Source organism: Ahaetulla prasina, chromosome 13, assembly GCF_028640845.1.
Source record: "Ahaetulla prasina isolate Xishuangbanna chromosome 13, ASM2864084v1, whole genome shotgun sequence".
Lineage (NCBI taxonomy): Eukaryota > Metazoa > Chordata > Lepidosauria > Squamata > Colubridae > Ahaetulla > Ahaetulla prasina.
In genome coordinates this window covers 650722-664208 of record NC_080551.1, presented here as the reverse complement: position 1 = coordinate 664208, position 13487 = coordinate 650722, and the positions used below count along the sequence as shown (strand labels likewise).

The window sequence follows — 13487 nt, the reverse complement described above, 5'->3', positions numbered from 1 at the left end:
ATACAGTTTGCCCGCGCAAATTCATTGCTTTGTCCAAGACAAAAAACCAGGAAGTTCCGCCTCCTATTTATAGTCTCTGCAGATGTCACTGCATGACAATTATGACTTGGCTTTATCCCAACGCTGCTTCTGCTGCGCGCGCCGGTCACGTCTGCGCAGTCTTGCATCACTCCAAAACTGTTCTTGGGGCGTTGCCAAATCAGAAGAAGGCTCCAGAGAATCAGGCCTTGCCGGCCCCTCCTCCTCCCTTTGAGTGGGTGCCAGGGAGGGAAAGGGCTCAAGAGAAGCAGGGCTTGCCAGGTCTTCTCCCTCACTTTCTGAATCATCCGAGTCCAGAAGTCCGGGTCCAGGAACCTGGGTCACAACAGATACACATTCAATTTTGCAGCTACTAAGATTGTTGGACGAGCAAGCACAAAAACAGCCAGGGAAGTTATTGAAACCTGGAAAATGGGCCTCTCGTCAGTCAACAGGAGTGCTGATTTACCATCAGCCTATCAAGTACTTAGAGGTGAGGGCTGAGCAGCACAAGCAAACAACAGCTAATTACTTAAAAGCCAATCCTCAACACACCCCAATGAACATCTAAAAAGCCACATACTAAAAATACCACACAGAGAACAGCTCACACTCTGCTAGAGAGAAGTTCCCTGAAGATAGGCTCCAGCATGAGTCCGAAAGCTCGGAATACAAAAAAAAACCTCTGGTCCCAGTCACCAATCCATAAACATACATGTTTCATTAGGTAATACAGAAGGGAAATTTAAGCAGCTCTGTATAGCTCTGACCAACACATGAGTCTCCACAAGGTAACATGCATCTGCTGTATCAAGTGGGTCACCAGGTTCGGTATGACCTACACAGTACCTATTGTTGTGCCTCGCCCACCCTCCTCTCCTCAGCCGGGCCCCTCCCATCTCCTGCTATCTGAGCCAGAGACTGATACTGAAGAAGAATGGCCTGGCATGCCTCCAGCCCCCAGCCCTGGCACTGTGCCCGGACAGAATGAGCAAACAAACCTCCCTACAGCGTGTGAGCCTGAAGCCAGCCACGAGCTAGAATTGCCGGCAGCAGAGCAGGAGGACGAAAAGACACAGTGGACAGATCCCCGCTTTCGGAGAATGGAGAGGCGAAGTCAGCAAAAGGAAGGGAGGAGCAGGCCTGGATAAGTGCTGAGTCATGGAGCCACACCCCATGGCCTATATAAAGGATCTGCTTTTTGGCATTCCTTGAGTCAGGCAAAGTCTCATCTGGTTGCTGAAGTCACACCTTGGATTCCTGCCTGCCCTGAGAACTCTGATAGGAATTTGGCAAAGCTGCAGAGGCTTCGTGGCCACGCTTGATACAGACTTCCCAGACCCGGCCGTCAGAGGAGGAGTGGGACACGACGCCTATATAGTCATTGAGCTTGCAATACAGGTAATCCTCAACTTATAACAGTTCATTTAGTGACAATTCAAAATTACAATGGCACTGAAAAAAATGTCATTACAGTCATTTTTCACCGTAAGCAGCATCCCCATAATCAAGTGATCAAAATTCAGCCGCTTGGCAACTAGTTCATATTTATGACAGTTGTAGTGTCCCAGGGTCAATGTGATCACCTTTTACAATCTTCTGACAAGCAAAGTCAATGGGGAAGCCAGATTTACTTAATAACTGTGTTACTAACTTAACAACTGCAGTGATTCCCTTAATAATTGTGGCATAAAGACATAAAATGGTGCAAAACTCGCTTGATAAATGTTTCACTTAGCAACAGAAATTTTGGGCTCAATTGTGGTTGTAAGTCTAGGACTACCTGTACCCCAGACACACCAGGAAACAATATTAAAGGCTCCATGCTTGTCAACGGGTCAGCATAATCCTCCCCCAGTAAAACTGCCCCTGTGGTTGAATTAGATTCTAATATACAACAGGAAGATTGCATAATATTAATAGCATTAATCCAAGGTATATTTAAATCTCTAAAGGAACGTACATTAGACATAGAGAACATAGCACTTGTAAGGACCTGCCCCAGCTACTTTCCCTCAGGAAAGCAAACTCTTGACTCCATTGAGTTGAATCAAAAGAACTTTTACTGAGAGAAAGTGGTTGCAGTAAAGTCAGGCAGAATCTGAAGATCCAGTGCAAAGCATAAAGCAATTCTTTCATTTTCCCAAACCCAACCCCCTTGACTAGTCCATCGGCAGCCAGTGGGATGCCACAAGGTTGTTTTGAGAACTGCAAGGGGCTAGGCAGATACGGTTCACTCTCAGGGCACAATGGCCTTAGAACCAGATTGGGATGGAGTCTTCCATTTCTGCAGACAATCCCCCACCCTAATTCTCAAGCAGTTACAACAAAAGCATTTGAAAAATGCCATCAAGCTTTCCTCCTCCCGCCCACTTCTAATAGAATCGCAAGACATGATACTGGATCTGACATGCTGCCCCCCCTGAACAGTGACGCTAGTCCTGCAGAAAAAAACAAACAGGAGAGAAGAAGCAGCTCAGCCAGTCACGTAAGCAACCCGCCCTATGCCATGGAGCGCTTTAAAGACGCTCACCAACACCTTGAAGCGCACCCGAAGGCCACAGGTAGCCAGTGCAGCCTGCGAGGATAGGTGTCACTCGGGAGCCACGAGGGGCTCCCTCTATCACCTGCGCAGCTGCATTCTGGACCAACTGCAGCCTCCGGATGCCCTTCAAGGGGAGCCCCATGTAGAGAGCATTGCAGTAGTCCAGACGAGACGTCACAAGGGCGTGAGTGACTGTGCACAAGGCATCCCGGTCTAGAAAGGGGCGCAACTGGCGCACCAGGCGAACCTGGTGGAAAGCTCTCCTGGAGACGGCCGTCAAATGATCTTCAAAAGACAGCCGTGCATCCAGGAGAACACCCAAATTGCGCACCCTCTCCATCGGGGCCAATGCCCCGCCCCCGACAGTCAGCCGCGGACTCAGCTGACTGTACCGGGATGCCGGCATCCACAGCCACTCCGTCTTGGAGGGATTGAGCTTGAGCCTGTTTCTCCCCATCCAGACCCGTACGGCTTCCAAACACCGGGACAGCACTTCGATAGCTTCATTGGGGTGGCCCGTGTGAAAAGTACAGCTGGGTGTCATCAGCGTACAGCTGGTACCTCACACGAAGCCACTGATGATCTCACCCAGCGGCTTCATATAGATGTTGAACAGAAGGCGAGAGAATCGACCCCGCGGCACCCACAAGTGAGGCGCCGGGTCGACCTCTGCCCCCGTCAACACCGTCTGCGACGGTCGGAGAGATAGGAGGAGAACCACCGATAAACGGTGCCTCCCACTCCCAATCCCTCCAACCGGCGCAGCAGGATACCATGGTCGATGGTATCAAAAGCCGCTGAGAGGTCTAATAGGACCAGGGCAGAGGAATAACCCCTATCCCTGGCCCTCCAGAGATCATCCACCAACGCGACCAAAGCCGGCTCAGTGCTGTAACCGGTCGGAAGCCGGACTGAACGGGTCCAGATAGACAGTTTCCTCCAGGTGCAGGGGAAACTGATATGCCACCATATTTCTACAACCTTCGCCGCGAGGCGAAGGTTGGAGACCGGACGATAATTACCTAAAACAGCCGGGTCCAGGGAAGGCTTCTGGAGGAGGGGCCTCACCACCGCCTCTTTCAAGGCAGCCGGAAAGACTCCCTCCAACAAGGAAGCACTCAGAATCCCTGAGCCAGCCTCGTGTCACCTCCTGAGTGGCCAGCACCAGCCAGGAGGGCACGGGTCCAGTAAACACGTGGTGGCATTCAGTCTACCCAGCAACCTGTCCATGTCCTCGGAGTCACAGGGTCAAACTCATCCCAAACAACATCACCAAGACCGCCTCAGATACCCCATCTGAATCGCCACAATTTTGGTCCAGACCGTCCCTAAGCTGAACGATTTTATCGTATAGATAACGTTAAACTCCTCAGCACGTCCCTGCAGCGGGTCATCCCGCCCCCTGGTGAAGGAGGGAGCGGGTCACCCGAACAGGGCAGCTGGGCGGTTATCTGCCGACGCAATGAGGGAGGAGGCGAGAACGCCGCTTCCTCAGTGCCACTACGTAGGTCCTAGTATAGGATCTAACTAGTGTCCGATCAGCCTCTGAACGGCTGGACCTCCAGGAACTCTCTAGGCGTCTTCTCCGGCGTTTCATCCCCCTCAGCTCCTCGGAGAACCAAGGAGCCGGTTGGGATCTGCGCCGGGTCAGAGGGCGCAAAGGCACGACACGGTCTAAAGGCCCAGCCGCAGCCCCCTCCCACGCTGCAGCTAGTTCCTCTGCCGTGCCGTGAGCCAGACCCTCAGGAAGTGGCCCAAGCTCCGTCCGAAACCTCTCTGGGTCCATCAGGCGCCTGGGACGGTACCATCGTAATGGTTCCGTCTCCCTGCGGTGTTGGGTAGCGGTCAGAAAGTCCAGGCGAAGGAGAGAGTGATCTGACCATGACAAAGGTTCAATGACTATTTCCTTTAAGTCCAGATCTCTCAACCACTGACCAGAGACAAAAATCAGGTCCAGTGTGCCTCCCCCGATGTGAGTGGGGCCATCCACTACTTGAGTCAGGTCCAAGGCCGTCATGGAGGCCAAGAACTCCCGAGCTACTGTCGATGACGAGCCGGCAGATGGCAAGTTAAAGTCCCCCATGACTAACAGTCTGGGGGTCTCCACTGCCACCCCGGCAAGCACCTCCAGGAGCTCGGGCAGGGCAGCTGTCACGCAGCAAGGAGCCAGGTACGCGACCAGCAAGCCCATCTGACATCTATGACCCCACCTCACAAAGAGGGATTCACACCCGGCGATCTGAGGTACAGTGGTCTCCCTCGGCTCTAGACTCTCTTTAATAGCAACCGCCACCCCTCCACCCCTACCCTGGGCCCTCGGCTGATGAAATGCACGGAAACCCGGTGGGCACATCTCGACCAGGGGCACACCCCCTTCAGTGCCCAACCAGGTCTCCGTAACGCCTATAATATCCGCCGCACCCCTGAATCAGATCATGTATTAGGGGGGCCTTATTGGCCACGGACCGTGCGTTGCATACCACCAGACGTAGGCCCAGGCTCTGAGGGTCTTGACCATCCGGGGAACGGGAGAAGTCAGGGGGATCGGGGCACGCGATCGCCTGCAGACATCGAACGCGTGACCCCCTATGTCGATACGATCCCCCCCTTCCGCCATATCTGCCCCTCCCACTTACCGTGCAAATAGACTCACCTCACACAAAGGAACACACTCCCCCATAACCTCCGAACCCATTTGATAGTCGCCACGAGCATGCGCTGGAACTGGTTTCCTCCCGACGGGCTACCCCCTCACCCACCCTAACCTCCCACCCCACCCACTACCTCCCCTCCAACCCAAACCCGTCAGTTCCCACCTCCCTTAAGATTCCCATTAAAATTCCCTTTAAAACCCTATTAAAATAATTAATTAAAATCCCTGAGTCTCCTATTTTGGCATGCCATCTCTCGGGGTTCCAAAACCCGTCCTCAAGATGGGCCTCGATAATGTGGAGGCCAGACCATGAGAGAGGGAGTCTCGCAGGGCAAGAAGGTCAGCCGCTGTAAATGTCCGCATGATAAAATCGCAAACGGACCCATCCTGGACCTGTCAAGATGGAAATTGACGCACCAGTGGTTCCGAGTAGAGGACAGACGGATATAGGTCTTGGGCGGTAGATGAACAGACCGCCATGATTCAGTCAGAGCTCCAACCCTCATCTCCAGTCCCGAGGGTGGTCTATGGGCACGAGGGGAGAGGATATAGTCCTACAGTAGACAAGCTAGGATTGTCCAGGACCATCCTCAATTCCCCAGCTGGGGACCAAAGGTCTTCAGACGATCCTTGCAGCCAGCCCATGGGCATCCTCAGAGATGGTAAAGGTGTTTACATGGCTCGTGATCGTCCTTCAAGTTGACAAAGAGGACGAAACACGCGCCTAATGGGCCAAGCTGCTCCACCGACGAGGCATCTCTCTCCAAAAGTCCGGGGGGGGGGCAAAGGACTCAAAAAGCCCCCATAGACGGTCTATAGACGTCCTCTAGATGGTAGCGAGGGCGTCCCCTGGACCCGTGGACAGCCTTCAAGATGACAAAGAAGGCGACCGTCGGGCCTCTTCGTGGCCGCTAAGCCAGGCCTCCAGCTGGAATAGGCCACTCACCCGCCGGGTTTGCTGGGTCATGCCACAGTTCACCGGACCCAGTCAACCACCAACAGGCTAGGCCCTGGCCAAGCCGGTCCAGCCAGGCCGCCGCCACCGCCGCCACCGACACCGACACTACCGCTGCCGGGGAGAAAGAGCCTCCAGGCCAGGCCGCCGCCGAAGAACTCGGCCGCCGCCGCCACTGTTGGATAAGGCCAGGCTGCTCACACCACCGGCACCGCAGACGAGGGGGGGACAAAGGGGAGAAAGGCTCTAGGCCCCTCCCGAAGCAGGGGCAAGCCAGGCCGCCGACCACCGCCGCCGCCGCTGGAAAAGGCCGGGCCACTGCCGCCCAGCCAGGCCGCCGCCGCCGCTGGAAAGGCCGGGCCACTGCCGCCCAGCCAGGCCGCTGCCGCCCGGCCTGGAGAAGGTCGGACCGCTGCCGCTGCTGGAAAAGGCCCGGCCGCTGGAAAAGGCCCGGCCGCTGGAAAAGGCCGGGCCACTGCCGCCCAGCCAGGCCGCCGCCATCGCCGGCCGCACCGCGGAGGAGAGCGCCCAGGACTCCTCCCAAGGAACCCGAGACGCCCGCCTCAGTTTGCCCATCCTCCGACTCACCGGACTCTCACCTACCCGGGCGGGGGGTCCAAGCTGTCAAAAAGACCCCCCCCCACCCGGTCGGGCCCGAAATAGGCCCGTCGCCGCATCAGCTGTTCAGCGGTGCGGCCGCCATCTTGGACATTGAATTAGATTCTAATATACAACAGGAAGATTGCATAATATTAATAGCATTAATCCAAGGTATATTTAAATCTCTAAAGGAACGTACATTAGACATAGAGAACATAGCACTTGTAAGGACCTGCCCCAGCTACTTTCCCTCAGGAAAGCAAACTCTTGACTCCATTGAGTTGAATCAAAAGAATTTTTACTGAGAGAAAGTGGTTGCAGTAAAGTCAGGTGGAATCTGAAGGTCCTGCGCAAAGCACAAAGCATTCCTTCCATTTCCCCAAATCCAATCCCTCTGACCAGTCCACCGGAAGCCAGTGGGATGCCACAAGGTTGCTTTGAGAACTGCAAGGGGCTAGGCAGATACGGTTCACTCTCAGGGCACAATGGCCTTAGAACCAGATTGGGATGGAGTCTTCCATTTCTGCAGACAATCCCCCACCCTAATTCTCAAGCAGTTACAACAAAAGCATTTGAAAAATGCCATCAAGCTTTCCTCCTCCCGCCCACTTCTAATAGAATCGCAAGACATGATACTGGATCTGACATGCTGCCCCCCCTGAACAGTGACGCTAGTCCTGCAGAAAAAAACAAACAGGGAGAGAAGAAGCAGCTCAGCCAGTCACTGCCCCCCTGCCTCAAAATTCATCCTATAGTGAGCCTGCAGCCTGCCCACCCCACTCCCGATGGGAAAGGTGAGGAGCAGGCTCACTGGAGGATGAGGTTTGAGGGAGGGAGTCAAGTGCACAGGGGCTGCAGCTGGCTGACTCATCACAACCCCACAATGTCTTTGCCCACAGCCACCGCAGCTGAGACAGAGTCATAGTCCTGGATGAAAGTGAAGCGCTCAAACCGCAGTTAGGCTGTAGGGCAACATGGGACACCAGGCCCTGAGTGCGCTTGCCACCTCCTGTGCATGCACTCAGGGGGCAGGACTGGGGTGGCCCCTCACGGGGTCCAGGGCAGCCCCGCAATCTAAGGCTGGCTGCATTCCAGCTGGATGGCAACTAGCAGATTGTAGATTGGCACCCGGTCAGCCTGGGCTGGGCGAAGTCATCGTGGGCCAGTCCACTGCTTCCAGGATAGCCCCGTGAGCCAGATTTAACCACCTCGTGGGCCTGATCCAGCCTGCGAGCCTTGAGTTTGACATCTCTGATGTATCTCAAGTTGCACAAGCAGCTTCCTTTTCACTCAGTTGAAGTGTCGGATAAGAAGTATTTCTGTTAGTATGGATGCAGTTCTTCTATCCATCCATGGTTCTCTCATGCGTATCGCCCTGTTAGGTCTGTTGTTGTAGTAGTATTCCATCGTTTCCAAGTTTTCTTGTCTCATCCATGTATGGTTTGTTCCAAACAGGTTGTCCTGGTTCCCCAACATCTGTTGCGGACCTTGTTAATCCTGTAGGCATCTTTGCCAACACAACTCCTAGTTCGCATCACTCTCATATTTGAAGTAGTTAGGTAAAAGGTTAGTGGCTCTTTGACCAAGGACCCCTTTGGTAAGGTAGATACCAGCCAGAAGTTGAACCATAACATTCTGCATCAAAGGTGACGCTCCAATCACTAGACTATCCAACCACTATATATGGGTAAGTTGTGTGTTTGTGTGCATGTATATGTATGTGTATCTCTCTCTGTGAGATACAGAGGGTGGGGGCAGGCAATTACATTCCTGTTTTGTTTATTGTCACTGACATCAAAAGATTGTAATATTCAAGATCCAATGAAACACTAAAAAAATGTGAAACAAGCTAGCGAAATGATTTCCTTTCTCCCAATTCATGTGTCCTCTGTACAGTTTCATATCTAGTGAGGAGGAGGAGAGAGAAGGGGAGGAGAGGGAGACTGCTTCTGTTCCAACCCTCTAGGCAGCCTGCCTCTAAAACATTTTCCAGCGTTCCACAAATGCCTCCGTGATAAAAAGAAATATAAAGCTTTACAGCGTTTGCTGATCTCACCTGCAAGCAGCCCAACAGAAACACCCGAAAAAGGCATCCAACCCATCAGCAGACAAAAAGAAAAGGAGCCGCATCACAAAGGCTTGCAAGAAATGAAGATGTCTGCAGAGCAGCCAAAGTTGGGGATTCTACACCCAAGACGCTCTATCACGCCAACCACACCCGGAATATTAGTCACACTGCATGTACTTCCACAGTTTGGGCTGACTAAAAGAACTAAATGCTGGAGAAATTCAGTGTTTGGGCACAATGTGGACTTTCTCTTCTCAATCTGCAATCTGCCCCCTTTGAAAGGGGCTGCCAGCTTGATTCCAGAAAGCAGAAGCTTGTATCTCCGGCTCGATTTAAAAAAAATTAAAATATAAATCCATTCTTTACTTAGCCTCAATTGACAATCTGATGAATTGGGGAAAAACTTACTCTGCAGGTTACTGAGATATAAACTGTAGCAAGCAGCAGCTCAAAACTGATTAATACATACTCTACTTTATACACAGAACAGAAGTCACGAATCTGTAAGTAACTCGAATCATTCTCACTCTCAGTCATTCTTGACTTGACATTCAGTCAAGTCAACAACGACTTGATGGCACAAAGCCATCAACTTAAACATCAACTTAAACCACTAAATCCAAGAAAACCAGAGTTATTTCAGGAAAGAAAAAGAAGGAATGGAGACAAACAACTTCAGCATACAAGTGGGAATACAAAGAAACTCCTCTGAATGGCAAAAGAACCTGTCTAACCGGTATGGCTTTCGCTCAACCACTTTTTTACTTCAAAGCATCAAAAAATACTCTAGAACCAAGAACAAGTGTGTCAAGATACCAAAGATCCTGTAATTTTAGAAAAAGGCAGACATTATTGCAGCACAATCATGATTATCATAGTAGAGCTACTTCAGCTTTCTCCAACGCTACTTCAGTGGGTATCCTTCTGATGGGAGTCCTTGAACACCCAAAATTATATCCCAGCAAGGGATTGCTATAAATCTGCAAACTGAAATCAGAGATTTAGAGAATTGGAAGGATTTCTCACAGCGCTGCTTTAGCCGCCACATAACAGTTGAGACCAGGATTGCCGGTCGCTAACAATAAGGTCATAAATTTATCATCAGTCCCGGTTGCCATCTTAATGCCAGGGATGGGTCACTAAGCAAGAAGACGGCAAGTCCCAGGCAAGGAATGTGGGGTTGCCATGGAGGGGAAGACTGTGGGACAGCAGGGAGGCCTTGGGAGGGTCTGAGAAAGTCACCCCCTCCCAAGTAGGGGGATGCTGTGGAACGGCAACGGAGAAAGCTTCCAGAGCCACCAGCATCCTTCCCTACTGGCTTCCCCACTGACTTTGCTTATAGGAAGGTCACAAATGGTGATCAAGGGCCACAGCTTGCTGCAATATCGTAAGTGCAAGCTGGGCACCCAAATGCCCAGATCAAAATCATACGGTGCTGTGACAGCCAGAACTTTGAAGACCTGTCATAAGTCTATTTTTTCAGCACTGCTATAATTTTGAAAGGTTGCTGAATGAATGGACATAAATCAAGGACTAACTGAATTCTTCTGCTGAAGGGAACACTAACAACTCCAGTGTTACACATTCCATTGCTGAATTGCTGTAATCATAACAGGTTTTTTCCTAATGTTCAATAAGAAATCTTTCTTATCTGTAAGAAAGAGAGAGAGAGAGCTCTTAGAGAGAGCTGTAAAGCACTGTGAAGCAGTATAAAAGTCTAAGTGCTATTTTTTTTTTTATTAAGTTCCTTGGATCTTCTATGCAGAACTAAACAGTGTTCCAATATCTCAGGGGTTGCCACAAAAAGTCTAATATTCTCTAAAGTACTTGAGGGTAGAACAAGAAGTAAAGTGTGAAAACTAATCAAGGAGAGAAGCAACTTAGAACTAAGGAGAAATTTCCTGACAGTTAGAACAATTAATCCATTGAACAACTTGCTTCCAGAAGTTGTAAATGCTCCAACACTGGAAGTTTTTAAGAAGAGATTAGATAACCATTTGTCTGAAGTGGTGTAGGGTTTCCTGCCTAAGCAGGCAGTTGGACTAGAAGACCTCCAAGGTCCCTTCCAACTCTGTTACTCTGACTTCAGATTCGTGGTCACTCCATCTCCTTGCCTCTCAGCTCGGCGCTGCTGCCACACCTAAAGCCAAGGAGGCCACATTCTAGCAGGTTTGTGTGATACAAGCCAGGCTTTCTACCTCATCTACAATTGACAAGCTTAAGATCCAAAAAGATCTTGACAGATTTGAACACAGGGCCCTATCTAACAAAATGAAATTCAATGTAGATAAAAGTAAGATTTTACACTTAGACAAGAAAAACCAACTGTATAGGTACAGACTAGGTGAAACTTGGCTTAATGTCAGTAACTGTGAGAGGGATCTTGGAGTGGACAATCACTTAAATATGAGCCAATAGTATGCTGCAGCTTTTAAAAAAGCCAACGCAATCCTAGGCTGCATTAATAGAGGGATAGAATCAAAATCATGTGAAGTTCTAGTACCGCTTTACAAAGCCTTAATAAAACCACACTTGGAATGCTGCATCCAGTTCTGGTCACCATAATATAAAAAAGATGCTGAGACTCTACAAAGACTGCAGAGAAGAGCAACACAAATTTGGACTAAAAAGATACAAACAACGGTTACAGGAATTGGGTCTGTCTAGTGTCAGTTTGGGCACCGGGTCCCTGGATCTTTCATTGTCTCTTATCTCGGGTTGGCACCCCTGTCGTCATCCCCACTCCTGACATTCCCCTACTTCCCCCTTCCCCTTTTGTGGTAGGATGACATTATAGTGAAGCAGGGCGGAAGCAATGGGATGGCAGATCTGACAGTCTAATCTAATGAAAAGAAGGACTAGGGATGACATGATAGCAGCATTCCAATGTTTGAGGGACTCCTATGAAGACGAGGGGATCAAATTATTTTCCAAAGCACCAAACGGCAAGACAAGAGACAATCGTTGGAAACTAACCAAGGAGAGAAGCAACCTAGTACTAAGGAGAAATATCCTAATGGTGAGAGTACACAACCAATAGAATAACTTGCCTTCAGAAGTTTTGGGTGCTCCATCACTGGAGGCTTTCAAAAACAAGATGGAACAGCCATTTATTTGAAATGGTATAGAGTCTCCTTCTTGAATATGTTTTATTGGTACCTTTTTCTTTAAAAACATAAAAAATTCCATGTCTATCTGAACAGCATGTTGTCTGGGCACAATTAATTTTAAGTAGAGATACAACAATAACCATAATCATACTAGTAATCTTAATACACATATCAATATTAACCACAGAATAATACAATTATTTTGTCCATCTTGCAAAATTTTCAATATAAATTTTTATCATCTTTTAAAATTCTTTTTAGTTTCTAACCTTTTTTTCCTGTTAGTTAACCATTGGTTAACTATAACCAATAGTTATAGTTAATAGCGACGCGGTGGCTCAGGGGCTAGGACTTTTTGTTTTGTTTTGTTTTGTTTTTATATTTATATCCTGCCCTTCTCCGAAGACTCAGGGCGGCTTACATTGTGTAAGGCAATAGTCTCATTCTATTTGTATATTTACAAAGTCAACTTATTGCCCCCCCAACAATCTGGGTCCTCATTTTACCTACCTTATAAAGGATGGAAGGCTGAGTCAACCTTGGGCCTGGTGGGACTAGAACCTGCAGTAAATGCAGGCAGCTGTGTTTAATAACAGGCTTCTTACATCCTGAGCCACACAAACCCTTTGAGCTTGTCGATCAAAATGTCAGCAGTTCGGCTGTTTGAATCCCTAGTGCTGCCGTGTAATGGGCTGAGCTCCTGTTACTTGTCCCAGATTCTGCCAACCTAGCAGTTTCGAAAGCAAGTAAAAATGCAAGTAGAAAAAATAGGGACCACCTTTGGTGGGAAGGTAACAGTGTTCCATGCGCCTTTGGCGTTGAGTCATGCTGGCCACATGACTACGGAGACGTCTTCGGACAGTGCTGGCTCTTCGGCTTTGAAATGGAGATGAGCACTGCCCCTAGAGTCGGCAACGACTAGCACGTATGTGCGAGGGGAACCTTTACCTTTTTAAAATAAATCCCATGTTAAAAAAAATATTCTGTTTCTTCCTTTTCTTTTATCTTAAGTGTCAGTCTATCCATCTCAGCACATTCTAATATTTTTTTATTACACTTTCAACTGTCAGGACTTCATCATTTTTCCATTGCATTTTATTCCAACAGCAAACACTATTCTTACTGACATTACTACAGGCAGAATTAAATATGTGTTCCCTTTATTATACTGTTCTGGTAATATACCCAGCAGAAACATTTCTGGTTTCAAATCTATGTGTCGCTTTATCATTTTTTCTAATCAAGTATTTTAGTCCAATATTTTTGGGCATGTCCACCACATATGAACTAGGTGTCTGATTACACTTCCAATATTTAGCTGATGTGTTTTCAAACATCTTTGCTAACCTCACTGGTAATAAATGCCACCTATAAAACATTTTGTATAAATTTTTCTTATAGGCCATTGACATTGTTAGTTTATAGTTTCTATCCCATAATTTCTGCCATTTATCTAATTCTATTGAGTAACCAAAGTTTTTAGCCCATCTTATCATTGTTTTTTTCACTTGCTCTCCTTCCATATTTTTTTTTAATTT

General features: G+C 48.9%; 1 protein-coding gene across 2 annotated transcripts in view; it reads right to left on the bottom strand.

Annotated features, from left to right (window-relative positions):
* IQGAP1 (IQ motif containing GTPase activating protein 1) overlaps positions 1 to 13487 on the bottom strand; it is a 153873-nt gene that overhangs the window by 114562 nt on the left and 25824 nt on the right. The window contains exon 1 of one of the 2 annotated variants that reach the window (XM_058155984.1): positions 8828 to 8916. The exons of the other annotated variant lie outside the window; for it this stretch is intronic. Within the exon in view, the coding sequence (XP_058011967.1) occupies positions 8828 to 8901 (74 nt within the window). The 5' untranslated portion in view covers positions 8902 to 8916. Of the gene's footprint in view, positions 1 to 8827; positions 8917 to 13487 lie in introns of those variants that run through there. 2 annotated transcript variants of the gene reach the window in all.